Source organism: Portunus trituberculatus, chromosome 40 (assembly GCF_017591435.1).
Source record: "Portunus trituberculatus isolate SZX2019 chromosome 40, ASM1759143v1, whole genome shotgun sequence".
Classification (NCBI taxonomy): Eukaryota; Metazoa; Arthropoda; class Malacostraca; order Decapoda; family Portunidae; genus Portunus; species Portunus trituberculatus.
The window spans coordinates 13,354,748-13,380,729 of NC_059294.1; the positions used below are offsets into that span (position 1 = coordinate 13,354,748).

The window sequence follows — 25,982 nt, forward strand, 5'->3', positions numbered from 1 at the left end:
GTTAATGGGGGGCCGCCGTGGTACAGTGGAACCATGCGTGCTTTGGGGTTCGAGGGGTCTCCAAGCGCACGGGTTCGAATCCTGTCCACGGTCCGAGTATAGGTTGGGCTTCCTCACTCGGGGCAACGGTTTCCTAGCAGGTGGGCTTTGAGATAGGAGGTACCACATAAAGTACCCCCTTTAGCCCATAAGTTCCCGTGAAAAGTCCACATGGTATAAATAAAAAAAAAAAAAAAAAAAAAAGTGGACGTGCCATGAAGGTTTCCATATTTTATGAATTAATTTAATTTATTCATATACATACTTATACAGTCTACAGATTTTATATATCTTAATCAGTAATCTCACAACAGCCTTTTAACAATTATTTTATTGAGACATGCATGATGTAGATTTTGTGTAAACTGGAGAAAATTTTAAAGTATGAATCCCAGTGTCTTTCTAGACATTTTCTAAACAGATAAATGAACATTAATATAGCTGTGATAATTTTTATATTCTTATAAACTTTCTAGCAGTTACAAGAAAATGTTATAAATATTTTTGAGTAATAAATAAGGAATAGTTTGGGAATCTTGTGATTATAGGAATGTAAACCACTAATATTTTATTAGGTAAGTCCATAATGAACAATAAAATTTTCATTTCATTGTGTGTATATATTTACCTATATAGTTGTGTTTTACAGGAAAAGAACTTTGCTTGTGGTGTAGTGTCTCCATATTTATAAGCATCTAGCTTAGTTTTGAATTAATAAATATTCTTTGCTGAAACTAATGTTTTACCTAGATTGTTCCATATCTCTGAGCTTCTATTTAGGAAGCTATATTCTTGACATCTCTTCTTTAATTTCACATCATGTGGCCCATGTCCTTGTGTGTGTGTTTGTGTGAGAGAGAGAGAGAGAGAGAGAAAGAGTATTATGTTCCTATAGCTTATAGAAAATAGAATAAATTTATACTGCTATTAGTATGATTACAACAACAACTATTACTACTATTAATGCTGCAGCTACTACTATTACTACTATTAATAATAATAATAATAATGTAGTGGAATTTACTACCGTACCTAGGTTAGAAAGTGGTGACGTTTGGGAATAATTATAGTAATGATGGTAGTGGTGTAATAGCAATAATAATAGTAATAATAACTTATTATTATTATTTATAATAATGATAATAATAATTATCATTATTATAAATAATAATAATAAGGAGAAGAAAAGATTATTATGATTACGAGATATTAATGTTTCATACTTAATTGATTGTCATGTTTATTTTTTCCTTCAATTTATCTATCGTTTGAAACATTTTCTACCGTAGTTGTGTTTTAAAACATGTCACCAACATTTCAATTTTTTTTTTTTTTTTTTTTTCATAAACATTATTTTTGATCTTCCACGCAGACACTTTGCAGGGTTGAGTAGTCTTTGGAGACGTGATGGCCTCTTGTGGTAATTTAAAGGGGATTGGTGAGCGTATCATAGTACTGGATCTTTCTTTACCGCAGGGAAATGTTGTTTTTCTCTCGTCACTTATATTCCACACTCCACACTCTACACACAGTCTGGATGGTGAATAGACTACAGCTGCTTGCTGCTTCAATTACTTGGCGATGAGCAGCGAATATGAGTTCTTCGTTCCGCAAAGGTGGTGGCGGCGGTGCGGCTCAGAGGTGAGTGTGTGTCTGGTGTGTGTGTGTGTTCTTACCTAATTGTAATTTTAGGGGATTGAGTAAAGCTTGTGATGGCCCGTCTTTTTTAATGTTAACTTGTCATATTATATGTCTTTAAACCTATGGATACTTATTGCGCACACAACTTCGTCAGTCAGTGCATTATGTGTGTGGGGGTTCAGGTTGAAGTGAAACAAACTTTATTTTCTGAATTTTAATGTAGTGATCAGTGGGATCACTACATTAATGACTACCACACAGTTTTCCGGGATTGTGGATTTAATCGTAGACCGTGTTAAACTAGGTATAATCAGCTATCAGAAAAAAAAGAACATTGAGATAACCTTAGCTGCTTCACCGTAAGTTAACACTTACATGACAAATAAAAACTAAGGCTGTTAAATATCATGCAATGTGTATCAACATCTGGAAATTTGTTGGTAAAGTAAATATCAAGAGAATTCTGTGCCGTGCTATTCTTGTTGTGGTGACGAATATCTGGGTATCTTGTTGAACATGATACTGTTAGCATCCTAACCAAACTACAACTAACCTAACCATGTAACCTTGCACTAGTTACTGTTATTCTAGAAGTATTATATGTAGAGAAATCTGGTAGAACAATAGCTGCAGTATATTAATTTGAGATTACAACAATTACAAATAAACAAGGGCAATGATAATGAAGCTCTGCACAGTCTTGCACATAAGCACTTAGCCAAGGTAGATGTCAGACTGTGGAGGTGACCCAAGAAGTGGGCCAGACTACATGAGTCACAGGCAGGCAAATAAACATCAGGTATAGTTATGGTTGGATGCTATCAAGATAAAAAAATATGGCAGCCATCATAAGAATAACAGAGCCACATAACTCTTAATATTTACCAACCTTTTACCTTACTTTTTATTGCTTTAAGTTTCTGGAGGTTGGTATGTACTGTGGTATTCTGCAATCTTGATTCTATCTAACATAAACACTAACCTCAGGAAAAAATGGCTATGGTTATCTCCATATCCAAAATTGTATTTTAAATGTTATTCTAATTTTTATTTTTATACAACAGGAATTACAAATATCGAAGACTCTCAAGCACTGAAAAAGGGTCTGGCATCTACTACAGCTCCTGTGATGAAGATGAAGAAATATTTTTCTCTCAAGGTACAGAGCTGATAAAGCTTAATGGTCGAAGCAGCAGTGCTTCCAAAGACCACAGCAGTGACATAGCAGCCAAGTATGTTCCTGATTATGAACAGCTTGTAGACCGACCAATCAAGCATGGGGAGACTCTGACTGGATTGGCCCTCAAGTACAGGATCCCTGTAAGTGCAAAATATCAATGTAGTGGTTGGCTTACTTGTAATATTTTCTTACGCAGGTTAAATGATAAATCACCAAACACATTATGGATGCTAATAAGTAATTGTTAAATAACCAGTGATGATGAAGAAATACTGTGTTTAGCATTTATACCTAAGTGTACAGCATACCATCACAGAATTTTGTGGTATGCAGATCGTACTTCATCTTGTTATGAGAGGATTAGCATACCAACAGTTTACTTTTTTTTCATTGTTGAATCCAAAATTCCAGAGCAAATCCTGATTCTCTTAAAGTCTGGCAAAACACAAATGTGGAATAAATGCTCAAGTTTGGAGAATATCTTCACTAACTGTATGTACATACATTACACCTTGGAAGGGAGCTCAAGGGGTTTTTATTCATTAATGAATTTATTTATTTTATTATACTCATCACTGCATGCTCATGTATATTCTTGGGTCATTCTTCAGAGCTATAATACATCATACTATACATGTCTTTATTACAGGCTGAAATCCTCTTTCAAAAGGTATAACTAATATGATATTGAGCTGCTTCTCTTAATTTGCAAATGAAAATTCAGAGGTCAGGATTATTAGTCCTCTAATGTCATCTTTCAGTTGATTGTTATGATTTGTAAGGAATGCAGTTGAAGTAGAAGTATTCTTCTAGCTTGGTTGCAGAGTGTGCAGCCAGACTTTAACCCCAGCCAGGCCAGGTTTGACAATTCAACAAAACTAGGATCACCAATTGCTCAATTCTGCCTTGGTCAATTAACCAAAATGTGATAGCATCACACTGCTCAATCCTTCCTCTTCATTTTCCTGCAAACTCAAACTCTCTAGGTGATGTGGTGTCTCTGTGGTGAAGTGATGAGGTGAAGTAACTTTATGCGCTTTCTCAGCCTGTATTTTGATGACTGCGTGCCATGCAGCAGTCTGAATGGGTGTTCAAGGGGGGGAAAGGGGGAGCAAACCTCCTTTATTTGCTTCAGCATCTCTCAGTCACTCATTCATATGAATGCCTAAATCTTTCATTTTGTAGACATGCTAAGGGAAATAGTATTGTTGTTGGTCACTTATAGAGTGCAAAAAGTAATTGTAATTGTAACAACTGGGAAGATGTGTATGAGCAAAGCACTTTCTGGACTTGAAAGGGTAACTTCTAACTCTTTCCCTTTACTATTTACAATGAGAGGCCATTTTGGAATGTATTTACCTTTATGGGCAGTGGAAGTCACAGGCCACTTATCCTCGTATGGGGGACGAGAGGAAAAGGAATGATTGTTTTCCTATGTAGTCATTGCCATGGTCTACAGGACGTTGAAAGTTAGAGGTAGACATCGTTGTGAGGGAAGGATGTTTGCAAGCCATAAAAATTTTCATAGATAGTTGAAATTAGCCAATAAAAGGTGCTTCAACTATGGATGCTATCTATCCTTAATGTTGCATGAACTATAATCAACCAATTATCATAATGGTGTCTGAGAAATAAAAATAATATGGCAGTGTATGTATATGAAGGCAGGTTGTAGACAAAGTACTGTAGTGAATCCTATCAGCACATTTATATTGGTGTTGATATGCAGGAATGTGGAGATTCATTGCCCATTATTGTGTTGGTACCACATATGGTGCAGTCAGCACTTGTGTTATATGAGTTATTGGCTGATACTTCACCAGACGTTATAGGATGCTTTTTTTCTTACATGGGAAGCCATAATTTTTCATTTACTACATCACATTCATTGCAATTTATCACAAGTAAGAAGAAAATCATGAGGAAACTGTATGGAAGGAAGAAACACCAACATACTCTGTGACCTGGACAGAAGGTGAGTCCATCTGCGTTGAGCACATAAATCTTCTCACCATAATGCATCTTCCTAGTCACTATCAGGCATTTATATGTACAGTGAAGATAATGGTCAGATTATTCATGTTTTCAGACATATATAATGGGGTCATATACGTTAACTAAAAAGTCATATGCATGAATAATGTTAAGGGTTTCAGGAACCGTGGTGGATTGTTTTTTTGTCAATAGCATTTTTATAAGGCATCATATGAAAATTATGTTTTGGGAAAGTATATTAAGACTCCAGTTTGATTATTGTCTTTGTTTTTTTATCAAATGGAAATCAGTGAAATATTTATAAAAGTAATCAAGATACAACTTGAGGGAGGATACAAGTTAGTATAGATAGAATAATACAATGTCACAAAATAGACACTGCCCTTTAATTCACAAAATTGTGATATGATATAGTATCTCTAGGTGCCAGCCATAATGATTCATATGATGACTCCAATGTGACTTGTCATAAAGCACTATTGATATAATGTTAAGAGATGGCATCCATAAAGCAGTACTGATATAATGTTAAGAGATGGCTATCTTTTGGTAAGTGTAACATTTTAGCTGTTTGGGAAAAGTAAGCTTTGTATTTACACATTTACAGCACATATCCATTTCTACCACTTGTGAGATTTATTATTGTAAGTGTTATTACCATCTATGGTTTTCAGCAGCTATGACCCATTGTATTTTGGCCATACCATTTTCTTGTAGATTTTCACTAAGCTGTATTTTCTTATTTGTATGGAGTAGTTTTCACTGAGTGGTATTTCTCTTGTTTGTATAAATTTTTCACTGAGTGTTATTCCTCTCATTTTACTTAATTTTTCACTGAGTGATATTTTTCACATTTGCTATTGTTCCATGCACCTACACAAATGCAATTCTTCCCTGTTTCCATTGACCATTGGTGATTTTTTCACATCTTTGTCATTCTATCTCCTGTTGCCTCATGATGGACGACATGATTGGTTTAGCAGCCGAGAATTATTTTCATATGTTAAGACTTGAAATGAAGAAATTTGACACTTGATCCCCATACTTTATGAGGTTTCATCCAACACATGCACTTAAAGAAATAAAATAAATTACTTAAAAAAAAAAAAACTATTAATTGTATTAAAAATCCATAAATAAAGATTTCCAACAGAAAAACATCTTAGATGCTTGTCTTAGAAATCTTTATTCATGTATGTAATACTGCACTGTATCAGAATAAATGCAATATATATATATATATATATATATATATATATATATATATATATATATATATATATATATATATATATATATATATATATTCTAGACAGGAATCAGAAGCTTTTCATCTTATCAACTCCTCTCCTCTAACTGATTGTCTTCACCCTCTTTCTCACCTCTGCAATGTTGCATCTCTTGTTATCATCTGTACATACATTCTTCACGCAAAGTTTATAATTGGATAGAGAGAGAGAGAGAAAGAGAGAGAAAAGACGCATTTACCATCCCTTCTAACAGCATTTCTTTCAACCTGCTTGGGGACTGGCACTTCAGTGGACCTTTTTCTTTTCAATCACAGTTTTTGTTGCCATTTTTTTTTTTTTTTTTTTTTTTTTTTTTTTTTGCTAACTTCATGACTTTCCTCCTCCCACAGCCCAATGCACATGATTTTCTTCTTTCTCTCATTTCTTTTCTGCTCAAGAGTTAAACAGTATTCTCATTCATTCATCCCTTCCTCTAATGAACTCTGGTCCATGCCTACTTCTGTATTTCCACCTTCCTATGACAAACTCATGGGGTGTTTCAAGACATTCATCCTCTAGATTTGGCTAACTCTTTTGATCCTGTTTTGGGACTGACACCTCATTGGACCTTTTTTTTCAATTGCATTTTTAAAAACTTTTTAGGGGCAGATGCCTCTTATCGGTTTCCTTTCTACGTAAAAATATATGTGTATTGTATGATTCATGAGTTTTTCCAGAAACTCTGGAAATTGGAAGATTATGCTATTTTAAGGAGAAATATTTTAAGGGTATATATATATTTAATGCTTTGGATTAATAGTGAGAGAATCTTGTAAACTGGCAGGAGGTGCATTTCTCCTGTCATGGCAAGGATCAACTTAGTGGCTCTATGCTGTTACCAGATACATTATTATTATTATTATTTTATCTTCTTATCTATTTATTTTATTTATTTATTTATTTATTTATTTATTTTTCTTTATTTATTTTATTTATTTATTTATTTATTTATTTATTTTTTTTTTTTTTTTTGCTGACTCAAACTCTTTTCAGTTTCGATTTATATAAATTATTGTTTTATAAAACATGCAAACAGCATCAAGTACAATTAGTTTGGAAGTAAATCTATGACTAAAGAAATACAGCTGTAAATGTGAGGCACCAGGAGAATGAAGTGCAAGGTTTGAAGAACAAAAATCAGTACTGGCAAAAGCAAAGCAGAGGGCCACTCAGCTGGCACTCGCCACAATGGAAGGAGAAACAAGGCATGTCCTATCACTTTTCAAGCTTCCCATTATCAAACCAAAACATACATCTGGAGCTCTTAAGAACAGGCACTTCACACACACACACACACACACACACACACACACACACACACACACACACACACACACACACACACACACACACACACACACACACACTATAATCAAACAGGTCCAGGACACCACACACAGGAGCTGGACCAGGAGGTGGAGGAAGTGATTAGGTTGGAAAGATTTAGTGAGGGAGGTACAAGAACAATGTACAGTAAGCTCCCACACTTGGCAAATTAATTAGTCTGGAACACATGTACAAAACAGACCAATAAACAATAAATAAAGCTAATAAGACATAATATAAAGGCTATAAGTCCCGTTTTTTCACCTGTTTCCCTCGCCCACTTTCGTCCTTGCCGCCACCATCATTGTCCTTACGCCCACCAGTACCACCTGTTGCGCTGGTAGAGGCCATGTTGGCGGTAAATCGCCAGAATTTGTTCCCACGCTAGCAGAACATAGGGTAGGACAAACAAAATGGCTGAAGGGGACTCTCACACTGCGTTCTGATATGTTTAGAGAGAGGTCTGACGTCACTGGGGAGCTGCGTGGTTCACTGTGCGGCCGCCAAGTATGAATTCAAATCGCCAAGCGTGCACTCGGTGACCCGTGGCCACCCTACAGCCAAAAGTGAATTTTGCCAAGCTGAGATTTCCCAAGTGCAGGGGCTTACTGTAAGTGAGAATGAGATCCCAAGTGGCAGTGGAAGAAATTATGACAAGGAAAGGGAAGCTGGCCAATGATATTGAACATAAGATACAGGCAACCCCCGCTTAACGAAGGGGTTACGTTCCTAAAAAACCCTTCATTAAGCGAAACTTCATCAAGCAAACCGATTATAACAAGTTTAACCCCTGACTTGAACTTCCATTGAGAGTAAACAAAGCGAGAGTGCATCATAGTACAGTAAAAGGTTTAATGAAAGTAGAAATTATGAAGTTAAACATTTAGGCAGTTTAATTTAAGTCATTATAATGTACACTAATGTATGTATATACGTAACTTTATAATGTTGATGATCTTAAATTTATGAAGGGAGGGAGAGTGAAATGGGAAAGACACTAGCTGGCAACCTGTGGAATGTAAACAAAGGGTGCATCATTGCATCACATACAAAACTTATGTACCACATTTCCAGAAGGCTTTCCATCTTATCCATTGTAGAGTCACAAGTTCAGGTGGTTCTTTTAGCTTGCAAGGAAGATACAGTCTCACCAGCCTTCTTAATAGAGTCTGCTGACTTGAAATTAGTAGAGACAGTAGATGGAGTCAAGATGGTGGCAAGCAATGCTATTAGTTTTTTTGCCTCTCGTGTCTGTGAATAATATCCAGCTTCACTTCGAGAGTAAGAGACTTCCTGGTCATCTTAGCAATGCTAGGCAACATTGCAGGGCATTTTGGTGGTAAGTTGAGCGAGGGAAGATGAGCTGCTGCTGACGCTGTTATTGTTTTGAACAGGGGGAGTGAGTGGTGTGCGTGTTGTCCACGAGAGGCACTGGTGTATTCAAAAGCCTGTCCGCTTGCGTGATACAGCGGTGCTTTCAAACTTGGAAAAAAATTACCTGGATAAAACTTCGTTAAAGCGAGTTTGGTGTTCGTTAAACGAGCAGATGGTAGTAAAATGAAACCTTCGTTGTAGCGAAATTTAGTTGTGTGAACCTTCGTTAAGTGGGGGTTGCCTGTATTTGGATAAAAAGAGATATAAACCTAGAGGAGAGGGAAAAAGAGAAAGTGCTAAGAAATTAAGCTAATGAAAAAAAACAGGAAAAGGACAGAGATCAAGAAAAGATTTTCTATTGGAGGGTTCTGGATATGAGACTAAAGAAGTGGAAGAAGGAAGAGGTCGTGGAGGAGGCAAGAAATTAAGAGTGACTTATACTAATATAGGTGGGTTGTTATCCAGCGTGTTGGAGGTTAAGGATTATTTGAAAGAGAAAAACACAGATGTTATGTGCATTGGTGAAACAAAACTTAAGAGTGGAGATCTATGTAAATTTTAAGGAAGAGGGATACAATAGCTGGAGAAGAGAGAGGAAGGGTAAAGGGGGAGGAGGAGTGCCAATGATGGTTTGTGATAATGTATGTGTGGAAGATATGCAATATGGTGAGGGCAAGGTGGAAGTAATGGGAGTAACAATCAAAACAAAGGAATTGGGAAAAAGGAAAATCATAGTTACATATGTGCTACCTAAGACAAATACATGGGGAACTGAGGAAAATAAAGACATGCAAAGAGCGGTGATTAAGTGCTTAGGTAATATGTTGAGAAGAGATGGAAGAATACTTTTAATTGAGACTTTAACTGTAAAAAAAATTAACTGGAGAGAGATGGAAGTAATAGATAATGCTGGACAGTGGAGTGAAGAAGTGTTACAGTTGACTATGGTAAATACAATGGACCAGTGGGTGGAGGAGTCAACAAGGTACAGGGAAGAAGAACCATCGTTACTTGACCTAGTATTCACAAAGAAACCAGAGCTCCCTCCCAGCATACATTACTTTAGTCCCATGCAAAGAAGTGATCATGTGACATTAAAGCTGGAAATACAGGAGGAGGATGGGATAAGTTACAAAGATGACTATAAAAATTAGATTAAATTATGCAAGAGCAGATTTTGAAAAGTTAAGAAATTTTTTTGCTGACATTGAATGGAGAAACATTATGTATGTAAGGACAATACAAGGAAAATATGAAATATTCTTAAAGAAATATAATGAAGGAGTAAAGAAATACGTGCCTTTTTATAGAGTTAAGAAAAAGATTCACACTTGGTATAATGCTTGATGCACAGAAGCTAAAAAGGTAAAAGATAAAGCTTGGAAGAAACTTACAAAACAGAGAAATGATATTAACAGAGAGGAGTATAAGGATGCGAAAAATTAATATATTAGAGTAAGGAGAGAGGGCGAAAGAAACTTTGAGAAAGATGTGGTGAGTAAAAGCAAAGGCGAACCCAAGCTTTTTTACAAATTTATAAATGGCAAAATGAAGAACATGGAAACAAAAGAAAAAATAATTGAAGGAGGGAAGACATACCAATCAGAGAAGGAAATGTGTGAAATAATGAATGAGAGCTTCAAAATGGTGTTCATTGTAGAAGATTTTATAGAACCAAAATGCATTGCCAAGGATTACAGGAAATCACAGTGCACAAAGAAGATATTAGAAGATTATTGGATAATTTGGATGTCAGAAAAGCAAAGGGGCCAGATGGTGTTTCAGGCTGGGTGCTAAAAGAATGTAAAGAGCAACTACTGGATCCAATCCGGGATATAATTACAAGTTCACTAAATGAAGGGAAAGTTCCACTAGAATGGAAAAGAGCCAATGTAATACCGATATTTAAAGGGGGAAAGGCAACTGAGCCATTGAATTACAGACCGGTGTCACCTAAAAGCATTATGGGAAAGTTGTGTGAAATAATTATCAAAGAAAAATGGGTTAAACATCTGGAAGAAGAACAAGTCATAACAAACAGACAATTTGGGTTCAGGATAGGACGGTCATGTGTGTCGAATTTATTCTACTCGAGGGTAATAGAAGGATTGGATAACAGAGATGGATGGGTGGACACATTATACCTGGACATAAAAAAGGCTTTTGATAAGGTCCCTCATGGAAGACTACTTTGGAAACTAGAGAACATAGGAGGACTGCGAGGAACTTTGTTAGAGTGGACAAGGGATTATTTCAAAGATAGGGAGATGAGGGGTATTATCAGAGACACATATTCATCTGGGTAAAGTAACAAGCAGAGTGCCACAAGGGTCAGTGTTAGTACCCATTATGTTTCAGATTTATGTAAATGACATTCACGATGGGATAAACGGTTACATTAATCTATTTGCTGATGATGCAAAGCTACTAAGAGTTATCAAAACCTAGGAGGATTGTTTACTGTTACAAGATGATAGTTACAAGATGATATAAACAAGATCTATGAGTGGAGTAAGAAGTGGAAATTGGAGTTCAATGGCAAGAAATGTCACAGAATGGAACTAGGAAAGAGCAAAAAAAGACTATTAGATGCGAGATGAGCAAATAATGAAAACTAAAGAGGAAAAAGATCTGGGAGTGATTACACATGAAAATTTGAACCATGAAAAAAACATATAAACAAGATATTTGGTATATCATATAAAATGTTGACTAATAAAAGAGTGGCATTTCAATTCATGGACAAAGATATGATGAAAAAAAATCATTACAAGCATGATATGTCCAAAGCTGGAATATGCAGCTGTGGTGTGGTCTCCAAGCTCTATAAAAGATATAAAAAGATTAGAACGGATACAGAAGATTGCTACAAAGATGGTGCCAGAACTAAAGGACCTAACAGCTGAAGGAAGTGGGACTACCAGCCTTACAAGATAAAAGAGAACAAGGAGATCTATCAACAACATAAAAGATAGTCAATGGCATTGAAAAGATAGACAGGGAAGACCTAGTGCTGTTGACAGAAGATGGAAGGACAAGAGGTCATGTAAAGAAAATCAGGATGAGGCAGTGTGTGAAGGATATTGGAAAATACAGTTTTCCATTCAGAACGGTGGAGAAGTCAAATGCAATGAATAATGAAGTTGTTACAGCACATAATGTGCATAACTTTAAGAAAGAATTGGATAAATGGAGACATGGAGACAGGACAATATGAGCCCCACTTGAACCCTGTACAATACAACTAGGTAAATACACACACCAAGCTTGAAAAAGGATATAAGAAGATTAGAACGGATACAGAAGATTGGTACAAAGATGGTGCTGGAATTATAGGACCCAACATATGAAGAATGGTTGAAGGAAATGGGACTGCCAACCTTACAAGATAGAAGAGAACAAGGAGACTTAATAACGATGTAAAAGATAGTCAATGGCATTGAAAAGATTGAAAAGGAAGACCTGGTGCTGGTGACAGAAAGAAGATAGAAGGACAAGAAGACATGTAAAAAAGATCAGGATGAGGCAGTGTGTAAAGGATATTGGAAAATACAGTTTTCCACATAGAACAGTAGAAAAGTGGAATGCATTGAATAATGAAGTTGTTACAGCACATAATGTGCATAACTTTAAGGAAAAATTGGATAAATGGAGATATGTAGACAGGACACTATGAGCCCTGCTCGAACCCTGTGCAATACAACTAGGTAAATACAACTAAGTAAATACACACACACACACACACACACTCTCTCGCCGTCGCTGAGAGAGGACGGCTCGTCTCCGGCTGCGGACGGGAAGAAGTGAAAATACCTATGGTGTTACAGGGTCCTGTTGATGTCCTACTGTCGCATAGTGTTGAAAGTGAGGGATATGGAGAGTGGTCCCTGAGAGGAGAGTGTGGGTGGTGATTGTTTTGGCCGTAATCAGCTGACGATAACAAACATGGCAGCTACTCCTAGGCAACCCAAGGATTTTGAAGGTTTTATAACTACTCCAAGAGGACTGGAGAAATTAGATATGGATGCAAGAATCCAGGCACTGGAAAGTAAGTTCCTAAATATTTTGTCCATAGAAGAAAAACTGGATAGAGTTATAGCCGAGAATGATTCGTTCAAAAAAGAGATCTATTTGTTAACGATAGCGAATAAAGAGCTATTGAAGGAAAAAGTAGAGATGGAGAAGGGAAACCAACAACTAAGGAAACAATGTGAAGAGATGAAGGCTAAACTACTAGAAATGGAGATGAAAATATCCGAAGGGGACTTGAGGAAGGAGGAATGCCTTAATCTAATTGATGCCAGGATGAAAGAAGTGAACCATAAATATCAGAAGGTACAAAGGTCCTTTAGGGAGATAGTGAAAAAGCAGGAAGAGGAAAATAAAGTTATTACGCAGAGTGAAATGGTAAAGGCACTAAAGGAAAATAAGTATGTGGTGAGAGATATTGCTGAAAAGAAAAAATGTGTGATCATAACAGGATTGAGGGAGGAAGCTAACAGAAACTGGCAGGATAGGAGGAATAAGGAAAATGACAGGATTAAGTCTTTACTGAATAAGATCTCTGTGGAGGAAGAGGACCTATATGCTGAGGTAGAAGAAAGTGTGAGATTGGGAGCTTTTGAGGAAGGCAAGAATAGACCATTAAAATTGAAATTAAAGTCTCAGGTGGCAGCTGAGGCCTTGTTGAGGAGGGCTTGGAAACTTAAGGACTCTGAGGAAACCAAAACAATTTACATAAGAAGAAATATGTCACAGGATGAGCGAATGAAAATGAAAGAGCTTGTAACTGAAGTGAAAGAGAGGAATGACGAAAGAACAGAGGAGGAAAAGACCAAGTTTTTTTGGAGGATGAGAAATGGGAGGCTAAAGAAGTGGTGGATAAAACAGGCGGAATAGACATTACATGGAAGAAAGAGACTAGGAATGGAATACAAGTGACTTACATGAATATAGATGGATTTCTGTCTAAGAGGCTAGAATGTATGGATTACCTAAGAAATAACGAACCGGACATAATGTGTGTAGTGGAAACAAAGCTAAGGCCCGAAATAAAGCTAGACTGGTTTGTTGTAAAACACTACAAAGTATGGAGAAATGATAGAAAAAATAAAGGAGGTGGTGGTATAATGGTTCTTACTAAGGAAGATCTGATAGTGAAGGAGGTGAACTATAGTAAGAGAAATGAGGAAGTGATAAGTATGCTTATAACAGATGGCAAGAGGGACATTAATATTATAACAGTATACATACCACCCAGAACCAGTGCTTGGGAATATGAACAGTACCAAATGGTGATGAGAAATACTCTAGACAGAATGAAGCAAGAACTCATCAGAAAGGATAGAGTGATGATAGTTGGAGACTTTAATTGCAAAGAAATAGTGTGGGAAGACTATGAAGTGGTGAACGGTGGTGAGTGGGCAGAAGAATTGTTAAAGGTAGCAACAAATAACTTGATGACACAGTGGGTGAGATCACCAACAAGGTGCAGGGGACAAGATGTTGCAGCAAGGTTGGATTTGGTATTTACCAGGGGCATCTCTCTAAAAGAGGAAATTGAACATAAATGTCCCTTGGGGAGAAGCGATCATGATGTCCTAAGCTTTGAGCTGGATACGGAATTAAGCACAAATAAGATTGTGGAACGGGAGGAAAAATTAAATTATATTAGGGCAAATTATAACCATATAAGGGAGTTCTTTAATGAAATTGACTGGTCCGTGGTATACCAGGAAAGGGATATGCAATTGAAATACGATAAATTTATGGATTTGTATAACTCTGCTGTGAAAAGTTTGTGCCATATTACAGAAAGAGGACTTTAAATAATAAACAGTGGTTTAATAGAAATTGTGAAGAAGCAAAAAAGAACAAAGAAAAGGCATGGAAGAAACTTAAGAAAAACAGTGATGTATTATCAAGAGAAGTTTACAAAACAGCAAGGAATAGATATGTTGAAGTAAGGAGAACAGCACAGAAGGAATATGAACAGAGGGTGGTGGAAAACTGTGATAGTGACCCAAAAATGTTTTACAAATTCATAAATGGAAAACTAAATATAAGGGAGGCAATAGAAAGGTAAAAATGGGAAGAAGTATATGAGGATGCTGGAGATATAGCTGAAATTTTGAACGACAACTTTTGCAAAGTGTTTACAAAGGAGGAGCATTTTATGGGAGGAAGACCTACGGAAATAAAGCAAATGCAGGACATCATGGTTACTAAGGAAGATGTAAGGAAAATTATAAGCAATCTGGATATTAATAAATCAATGGGGCCTGATGGCATATCTGGGAGGTTGCTAAATGAATGTAAGGATCAATTGTTGAACCCCATATTTGATATTGTGGAAACCTCCATACGAACAGGATTAGTCCCGAAAGAGTGGAAAAGAGCTGACATTGTGCCTATATATAAGAATGGTAGTAGAATGGAACCGCTAAATTATAGACCAGTATCGTTGACTAGTATATTGTGCAAGGTATGTGAAGAAGTAATTAAAGCTAAATGGAGTGAGTATCTAGAAAGTGAAAACATTCTGAGTGAAAGACAGTTTGGTTTCAGAAAAGGAAGATCGTGCGTATCCAATTTATTATGTTTTTATTCAAGAGTGACTGACATACTACAACATAAAGTACCATACAATAGACTGATGTGGAAACTAAAGAAGATTGGAAGAGTAAATGATAAACTAGCAAAATGGATGGAAAATTACTTAATGGGAAAAGAAATGAGAACAGTGGTGAGAGGAAGGAAGTCCGAGTGGAAGAAGGTAACCAGTGGAGTTCCACAAGGGTCAGTGCTTGGTCCCATCATGTTTTTGATTTATGTTAATGATATGCCAGTAGGAATTGACAGTTACATGAACATGTTTGCGGACGATACTAAAATTATGAGGAGAGTAAAGAATGTGGAAGATTGTAACAAGTTACAGGAAGATCTTGATAAAATATATGAGTGGAGTAAGGAGTGGCAGATGGAATTTAATATAGACAAGACCCATGTTATGAAAATGGGAAGAAGTAGATACAGACCAAACTGGGATTACAGGCTGGGTGATGAGAAAATTAAAGAGACCAATGAGGAGAAAGACTTAGGAGTAACCGTGCAAAACACTTTGTCACCGGAGAAACACATTAACAAGATTTTTTGGAAAACATATAACATGCTTCAAAATATTGGCCTTGCATTCCACTACCTAGATGAAGGAATGATGAAGAAGATATTATGTACCTTAATAAGACCCCAGTTAGAATATGCAGCTTGTGTCTGGTCACCGCATATGAAGAAAAATGTGAAGAAGGTAGAAAGGGTACAGAGGCTGGCAACAAGGATGGTACCAGGACTCAGGGAGTTAGACTATGAGGAAAGACTGAGGAAGCTGGGGCTGACCACATTAGAAGAGAGAAGAACAAGAGGAGACATGATAACTATGTATAAATTGGTGAACAAGATTGACATACTGGACAGAGAGTTGATAAAGGTGACCACAAGTAATCATCTCCGAGGACATGGAAAAAGCTAATAAAGACATCTGTCTAAATGACGTGAGAAAATACAGTTTCCCACATCGTAGCATTGATAAGTGGAATAAACTGAGCAGTGATGTCGTTGATGCAGTGTGTGTCAATCAGATGAAAGAGAGATATGACAGGAATGGACAAGGAGACAGGACACAGAGAGCTTAGCTCGGGCCCTGTAATACACAAATAGGTAAATACAAATAGGTAAATACACACACACTACTAGGAAAGAGTAAGAGAAGACCAGTATGGAACTATTTGATGGGAGAGGAGCAAATAACAAAGAGTAAAGAGGAAAAAGATCTTGGAGTGATCATACAAGAAAATCTGAGCCCTGATAAATACACAAATAGGATATTTGGACTATCATATGGGATGATGACTAATATAAGAGTGGCATTTCATTACATGGATAAAGATATGATGAAAAAAATCATCACTAGCATGATACGCCCAAAGGTGGAATATGCAGCAGTGGTATGGTCTCCGAGTTCTAAAAAAGATATAAGAAAACAGGAAAGGATACAGAAGATTGCTACAAAGATGGTGCTGGAATTAAAGGACCTCACATATGAAGAATGACTGAAGGAAATGGAATTGCCAACCTTACAAGATAGAAGAGAACGAAAGGACCTAATAACAATGTATAAAATAGTAAATGATATTGAAAAGATAGACAAAGGAGACCTGGTGCTGTTGGCGGAAGAGGATGGAAGGACAAGAGGACATGAAAAGATGATCAGGATGAGGCAGTGTGTAAAGGATGTTTGAAAATACAGTTTTCCACACAGAACGGTGGAAAAATGGAATGCATTGGATAATGGAATTGTTGCAGCACATAGTGTGCATAACTTTAAAGATAAATTAGATAAATGGAGATATGAAGACAGGACACTATGAGCCCCGCTCGAACCCTGTACAATACAACTAGGTAAATACACACACACACACACACACACACACAAAGAGTTGTTGATATTTTACTGGAGCGAGACGGCTGGGTCGACTGTGTGCATCTTGATTTGAAAAAAAACATTTGATAAGGTTCTACACAATAGGTTAATGTGGAAGCTGAAAGGTATTGGGGGATAAGGGGAACCCTGGCAGACTGGATGAAAAACTACATGACAGGCAGGGAAATGAGAACGGTGGTGAAAGGAGTGAAGTCAGAGTGGAGGAGAGTGACCAGTGGAGTTCCCCAAGGTTCTGTGGTTGGTCCCATAATGCTTCTGATCTACATAAATGATATGCCAGCAGAAATGAAAAGTTACATGAGTTTGTTTGCAGATGATGCAAAGAATATGAGGAAAATAAGAAATGTGGAAGATTGTAAGATAAGATAAGATAAGATAAGATAAGATAAGATGCTTTATTCATCAAATTGTTTTACAAAATGTAATACAAAATGAAATTCATTTTGGCATTAGAGCTTCTTAGTAGTTGTATACACATTAAAAATATAGATAAAACCAGAGAAACAGGAAACATAAAATATTAACAAGAAACATTGCATAGGTTATTTTGTATAAAATGTAACATTGTTATAATATACATGTGATATCAAGTTGTCACCATCCCTATCATGAATCATCACCTACAGTTATCATGACAACTTAAAGCTAGAAGTTATAGTGATGATAGATGATTGAAAAGCAGAATGCTTTTGGAGTGTAAAATGGCAGATGGAGTTCAACATTAACAAAAGTCATGTAATGAGAATGGGCAAAAGCAAATATAGACCATATAAGGAGTACCAGCTAGGGAGAGAGAGATAATAACTGAAGTCAGTGAAGAAAAGGACTTAGGAATGATTATACAGAACAACTTATCACCAGAAAAGCACATTAACATAACATTTGAAAAACTTACAGCACACTCCAAATTATTGGATTCTCATTCAACTATTTGGATGAGAATATGATAAGGAAAATATTAACCATCTTAATTACACCTCAGTTGGAATATGCAGTGGTGATTTGGTCACCACATATGAAGAAACACTTGAAGAAACTAGAAAGAGTGCAGCAGTTGGGAATGAAGATAATACCAGGTTTTAAGGAGGTGCCGTACGAGGAGAGATTATGTAGACTGGATTTACCCACGTTAGAAGAAAGAAGAGAGAGAGGGGAGATATGATAACAATGTATAAAATAGTAAATGGAATGGATATCCTAGATAGAGAAGACTTGATAAGGATGTCTTCCAACAATCAACTGAGAGGACACCCAAAGAAAATACAAAAGGATCCAGTTGTATAGGAGATGTCAAGAAGTATAGCTTCCCATATCGTGGCACTGACAAATGGAACAAATTAAGTAGAGAGATGAAGGACAAAGTTGGATAAATGTGGACAAAGAGACAGGACATAAAGAGCCAAGATCAGGCCTTGTAAATCACAATTAGGTAAATACACACACACACACACGGCCCGGTAGCTCAGTGGTTAGAGCGCTGGCTTCACAAGCCAGAAGACCGGGGTTCAATTCCCCGGCCGGGTGGAGATATTTGGGTGTGTCTCCTTTCACGTGTAGCCCCTGTTCACCTAGCAGTGAGTAGGTACGGGATGTAAATCGAGGAGTTGTGACCTTGTTGTCCCGGTGTGTGGTGTGTGCCTGGTCTCAGACCTATCCCACGATCGGAAATAATGAGCTCTGAGCTCGTTCCGTAGGGTAACGTCTGGCTGTCTCGTCAGAGACTGCAGCAGATCAAACAGTGAATTACATCAAGAAAAAGTGTGTTATATCTGAAATGCTCCAGAGAGTTGTTTACAACTTTTTTGCATTCTTTTCTCAATGTTGTTGAATTTCTTTCTTGACTTACCTTAATCTTTACTCTTTTCTCACCTTTTCTCTCCTGTTCAAGTACTAGCCCTCCCTTTATAACAGAGGCTGTTTGTTTGCACTCATTGCATTCATCACACTTTTTCCATTTAGCTTAAAGAAATTGACACTGGTATTTGAATGCTGAATCAGTGTTTTTGATATTTCAGGTAGCAGAGTTGAAGAGAATCAACAAAATTATCCAAGAAAAAGAGTTCTATGCTTTGAAGTCATTAAAAATACCAATTAAAGCGAATTCTATACTCGCTGAAGTGCTGCAGCAAGAACAGTGTCAGAATGAGCCTGCATCAGCTAGTGTGGCCAGCACAAGAGCAGCAATGCTGGGCACTAGAAGTGTCAGCAGTTGCAGCGAGTATGAAAGTGATTCTGAGATGCATGTTGGTTACATAAGTATTGATCGTATTTTGAGAGACAAACGAACCAAGAAGGAAGCAAAAAAATTTCTAGATTCAATGCAGAAAGATTTAGCAGATATTCGAGAAAAAACCAACTCTTATAAGAACTCTCTAGATGAAGTAGCTGCAGTACTGACAGACCAACGTTTCCAGCCACTGGATCGGCAGGAGAGTGGATGCTCAGGAGCTGATTGGGGGATTTCATGGTGGAGAATATTATTAATTGGAGCTTTACTTCTTGTTGGTATCCCTTTCTTGGTATATGTTTATTTGAATTATCCAAAGAATTAATGGTTATATTTATTAACAAATTTAGTGTGTAGTAACATTCCTACTAGTTGGAATTTCTTAAGATTGGAATTGTGTACCAGAAAAGAAAACAATGTTTATTTGTTGTATTAATCATACTGTTCCTGAAGTGATATAATAAAACAAAAGAAGGATGTATCTTACATAAAAGTAAACATGTATGTGAGATAAGGAAGGAGAAACCTTTGAACAAGTTTAACCCTTAAACAGTGGCATGTATCAGAACTTAAAGTCTCCATATACAGGGTAAAATGGACATTTCATTATGAAAACAAATTCTGTCAATGCATTGCTACATAACATTCTAGTAATCAAAATTTTTCTTATGAAATTACATTTTATGTATATGAAGAGCAGCAAAATATAAAACTTACTTTTTATAAATAAACGGCAGATTTGTAGACAATGGTGTTCCACGATGTGGGAAGATTGCAGTAGAGGTAGAAAAGAATGCATTGGACTCAAGATAAAGACAATGTTTTTTTGACTAATGCATTTTCTCTTGTTTTCTTGTATTACTTTACAGATCAAAAATATTAAACTGACTTTCTATTGCTTTATCATAACACTCAGCAGTATTTGTTTTGTTAGTAGCAGTGGTGGCTATGGCTGTGATATAAGGGAATGGAACCCAAAATGAAGGTAATTTCCCATATCCTCATATGCTCTCTGCTTATGCCGAAATAAATGAGCACCACTGTTTAAGGGTTTACAAGAGATTCTTGATGGCAGCTTTTGGTATAGATCATCATTCCCTCCAAGTATTTTGAGAAGTTATAGAAGGCATGGTTCTTTGAGACTGTCTTTATTATAAGACAGGATGTAGTGGATTCCAGGGAATCAAAGGCTTATGTAGTATGTGGAGGAAGATATTTTTGTATGTGGGCTTTTAATGGAACTGATATTCAACTCTTTATTAAGAAGAATGCTTTCTCTACAGAGAGAGAGAGAGAGAGAGAGAGAGAGAGAGAGAGAGAGAGAGAGAGAGAGAGAGAATTATGTAGCATAGATTGTCTTGTATTCAATATTATGTGGATTTGTAAATCTTTAATAATTTGGTGTTTTGATGAAGTGTTTGTTAATCATTGGTTGTGGGGGTTTCATTATATATAGCAAATATACTGTGTGTGTGTGTGTGTGTGTGTGTGTGTGTGTGTGTGTGTGTGTGTGTGTGTGTGTGTGTATATATATATATATATATATATATATATATATATATATATATATATATATATATATATATATATATATATATATATATATATATTATTTTAAGTAAAGCAATTATCTGATAATTTCCTATGTATTTGAGTGAAAATTTGATAGGCTTAAGTTCTTGTTATCATTTTATCAAGCTTGGAAATCATTCAAAATACTTTTTCCTTGGAAAATCCAGTTTATTTATTTATTTTTTTATCCAAACTCAGTAAGTTAATTCAGACCTTATTTCAGTCCTCTTGCACATCAAATGGAGATTTGTAAAACATTGTAATATTTTAAAATCAGAAAAACACTGCATCCACTAAAACAAAATCTGACCTGAAATAGAAGACAGTGGAGTCTACATGAACTGAACTTTGTCAACTGGTTTAGTTATAGATAGCTAAATAATCTAAAGATTATTATGTATCAGCTAGGCTGGAATTGAACTGTTAGAAGTACAGTCAACTTTGATTAACGTGAGTTTGAATAACATGATTTCAATTTAACATGACAATATTTAAGGAGATATGATCAAATAATTTAATGTTGGTTTACTCAAGCTGATGACATCACACGCACCCACGTCACTTCTGGTGGGAGCTACACTGGGCCGGGATCCAAGAAACTTAACAAATAGTGGATCAACTTCCAGCCGCGAAATGGTATCCACCAACATGTAGGGAGACATTGTTGCCATGGTAACAAGGCTGCTGGTAGGTTGCCAAGTAAAACCACCTCCTGGGGAGGTGTTACTGTCTCATATATATATATATATATATATATATATATATATATATATATATATATATATATATATATATATATATATATATTTACAAAACAACATTTCTATTATCTTTTCACAAGCCTTACCACCAAAGAAGGATTGTTTTGTGATGCACAAAGTGAAATATTGCACTTGACATGGAAAAAAAAAGCATGAGATGAGGAGGCATTTCTGATCAGTGGCGGCTGCTTCTTTTTCTTGTGACCCCCTTTACCTAGCTTGTTGCTTCCACCACAAGTATGAGAAGGAACAGAGTGTTTCTGAACTACCACTCTGCCACAGAGTCAAGGTGATCTTCATGGCATGATTGTATATGAATACAAATGTATGATATCCATTATAGCAGGTAATAAAGGAGTTGAAATAAATATTGTGGTGAAAGCAACACACAAGATAAAGAAGGTAAGAAGAAGAAGCGGCTGCCGCCAATCACAAATGCCTCCTTATCTCCTTTGTTTTCTGTGTTTCATGAAAGATTTCACTTTGTTCATCATAAAACAATTCTTTCTTGGTTGTAAGCCTTGTAAAAAAGCTAATGGAAATGTTGTTTTGTGAACATAAATGTATATATAAGAACATAGTCCACAGTCTAGAGTTAACCTACACCGTGAGTGGATAATTTCTCTGCGTTTTCACTTAGTGTCTTATACTATGGCATCCAAGAGTCCTTCAATCTCCTCACAGGAAAGTGATTCCAAGAAATCAAGGAAGAGTGTGAACATTGAAAAGAAGTTGGAAGTGTCAGATCACTATGCTAGGAAAGAAAAGACCTCAATGATTGTCCATGTGATGGAACTGAGGGAGAACATGTTGCATACCATCAGAGGTAATAAAGAGAATGTGTTCTTATTTTTTCCGTGACTTGGTAATGTATTAATAGTTTTTAAGGTTTGAGTAACAAAATCCTCAAAATAGGCAGACTTTCCCAGTGGCCAGGTATGTAACCCCCTATTACCATATTGTCTTCTATGGGAAAATTATGTTTGAATGACCTTATTTTGAATAACGTGACATCTCCAGGAATGTAACACTCGCTTTAATCAAGTTGACTGTATTTGAAATGCCTGTATCCTTCTCACACCACTTTCAATCTGTTTGCTTTAAATTTTGAATCACCTAAATTATAAATTGCAGTGTGTTCTAGTATCTGTGTACTTGTGGATAATTCAAGTAAATCTAGCTAAATTGTGACCACATGACTAGTGTAGGAGAGATAAACACTACATTGCCTTGTGGATTAGTAGGATGAAGTGATGTGGTTTGATTAGTGACCAAAATACCAAAGAAAATTGTTGAAGCACCATATCCCTTTTTCTAATTCCACTTCCATAGGAGCTGACCATTTCCAGAAATAAGACTAGGAAGCATGATTGTGACAGTAATGGCAAGAAAAGAAGTGCCCTTGCTATGGAATAAGGAGGAAACATTGTTATAAGTTATGAGCACTTTTCATAAACTTTCTTTTTTCCATAAAAGGGAATAAAACTATTTACTCTATGAGTAAGTCAATTATATATCTGATATAGCACTGTGAAAGCATTCTATTAATGGTAATTTTGAGTTGCTAATCCTCAAAAATCACATTCCTCCATCTGAAAAAATGCCTGGTGAAGTAAAAAAATAAATGTTACCAATACCTAAATATGATAGTGCGTATGTTACTAACTTTGTATACAGGTATTAATGTAGATGGAAATGAACATTAGTTAAGGCTTCTTGGTGTTGGCTACTAATGTTGTATTGATGTAATTTGTTTTGTCACCAAATTTTTATTTCTTCTATGGTTCATGTATTTTAAATTTACTCATGCTACTAATGAATTTTTATTGAAGATTTGTAGCTTATTCTGTGAGTGATTTCTACTATTTAATGACACGTTTCCATAAGTTACTAGCTAAATGCAACTAAAAATGTAGAAACAATATGTCAAAAGGGCACGATTTTGGAAGATTAAAAAACGACCATAATTAGAATTTGTGATGTGCAAGAGGTTTAGTAAATGCAAAGTCAAAAGCACATTGAGCATTGCTGTTACTTGAAACCTTATTATCATGTGACTCTTACAGTATTTTCCATACTTTCAACCCATATTCAAAGTTAGTTTACAGGTGTGATCATGATGTAAAGGCTGGATTGGTTTTCATATAATCATGGTGCAATTTTTATTCACTACAGTCAGAAAAGGGGATATGATTGAAATTGCAATTAAACAGACAATGATAACGGCATTGTATGTGTGGCAGCAGCCACTACTGTAGTTGACAAATATGGGTTATCATTTATAGAACTGCTGATTTTAGCAGCATGAGTGAGACTGTCAAGTGCAATCATGAGTGAATGAAATTATTAGTGAAACTTTCTCTAAGTCATGGAGCCCTTTGTTTTTAAGTTTAACCATAGAACTAGACAACACTATATTGAATTAAGCTAAAGTTCATTGTAGCCTAAGATCAAGTTTCTTTTTTAGCTCACTGTAGCTAAAGTTGAAACTTCTATTACATCTACTGGAACAGATAGTTCATCCAGTTAAATCCATTTGCTTGCTGGAGGGTATAATTTCCCAGTTATGGTTTTACTGAAGTGCCATAAATACTGAATGGTAGTAATGTGGTAAATCTTGTGAGTTTTTATCTTAAATTCTCAGCCTTTATCATGTATGGTTTTACTCTGGGTCTAATTTCCATTGCTTATTTGGTATTTGAATATTCTCTCCCATTCATTATAGTTCTATGCCTCAGTGCTATTCATTGTAAAACTGTTCCACTGTTATTTTTGTAAGGAAAAATATTTTTCAATAAAAATTGAGAAATCTTTATAACAAAGTAGCCAAGAGTATCAATGTCATGCATATATATATATATATATATATATATATATATATATATATATATATATATATATATATATATATATATATATATTGTCAGTCCTAATATTGTATCCTTGTGGCAGGTAAACTGTCTTTCCTTTCAAGAGGGAGATTTCAAAACATTTGCTATTTAATCATTTCATTCGGCTTTGCATTATTATTTATTAATTTATTATTATTTTTTTTTGCCAGTGGTTCTCCTAAGAAAAAAAGTTGATCAGATTTTTTCCATTTTAAGGCATTAAGCTCAATATATCAAATTAGTTGAGTAGTTAGAAATAATAATAATAATAATAACAATAACAACAAGTGTGATACTAGTAGCTTCATTTCTGCTTTGTATCGTCTGATACATTAGTGATATGAAATAACCACGAATTAACAGTTAAAATGAGAGAAAAAAAATGGCGATAGAAGTATTAAGCTTAGACCACTAATTTTCTTAGTATGAATGTCACAGGTAACCCCTAGTTGTAATTTAATCATGTAGTATGAAAATTATTGAATGACATGAACCGAAACAAAGCGAAGCGAACGTCTCGAAACTCGCTTACTCACCCATGCAGCAGTGCATCCAATCCCAGCCTTAGACGTGGCAGTGTTCCTCCACAAGCCGTTGGCTGAAGTCACACCACTTACCTTTCCAAAAGCAAGATGGCCCTCCACTGCCCCTGGTACCCTACACTGCCTGACACCGCGGAATACCTGCTGCTACAATGAAGTGCATTGTCCTCGTCACCACTCACACCGTGTGGCACTTCTCCACTCAATTACCGCTCTCCAACCACACAGGCCAACACTGACAGTGCCTGACTGACCTCTGGGAAGTTCCATCTATCCCAATTTAGCCTTCAAGACCCTTAACCTCACCAGAGCCTTCTTACACAAGACAAATCAGCTCCCCCTTGGGACACTAGAGACTGCCGCACAGCCTGCACGGTCCCAACAAATTACCAAGAAGAACTGGGTATTTCATAACTTCGTTAAACTACAAAGGTGAACGTCTTCAAAATTTGTGTGAAGTATAATATACGCACATCCTGGACGTAACGCAGTGTGCGATTGTTAATATTTACGCATTTGAATGAGATGAAGATGCAGTAAACGGTAAGTGTTACTTAAATTAGCAACCCGAAATCGAGACAGTATAGTTCTAATAGGCGTCCGCGCTGGCAGTAAGCATATATTATTATGTAGTGTTTGTTTGAC

At 36.1% G+C, this 25,982-nt stretch overlaps 1 protein-coding gene across 1 annotated transcript; it reads left to right on the forward strand.

The window, feature by feature from the left end:
* Positions 1-1,520: 1,520 nt before the first annotated feature.
* LOC123515996 (lysM and putative peptidoglycan-binding domain-containing protein 3-like) lies at positions 1,521-24,729 on the forward strand. Its single transcript, XM_045274967.1, has 3 exons — positions 1,521-1,680; positions 2,745-3,000; positions 19,360-24,729. Exons 1-3 carry the CDS (start codon positions 1,634-1,636, stop codon positions 19,894-19,896), a joined length of 840 nt encoding a protein of 279 aa, XP_045130902.1. The 5' UTR covers positions 1,521-1,633; the 3' UTR covers positions 19,897-24,729.
* The last annotated feature ends 1,253 nt before the right edge of the window (positions 24,730-25,982 follow it).

What these genes read in the sequence shown, in the direction of transcription:
- LOC123515996 (XM_045274967.1), top strand. Translation starts at nt 1,634, where the DNA reads ATGAGTTCTTCGTTCCGCAAAGGTGGTGGCGGCGGTGCGGCTCAGAG. An exon ending in GGCGGCGGTGCGGCTCAGAG is followed by an intron (nt 1,681 to 2,744) that starts GTGAGTGTGTGT and finishes TTTATACAACAG; the next exon opens with GAATTACAAATATCGAAGAC. An exon ending in CCCTCAAGTACAGGATCCCT is followed by an intron (nt 3,001 to 19,359) that starts GTAAGTGCAAAA and finishes TTGATATTTCAG; the next exon opens with GTAGCAGAGTTGAAGAGAAT.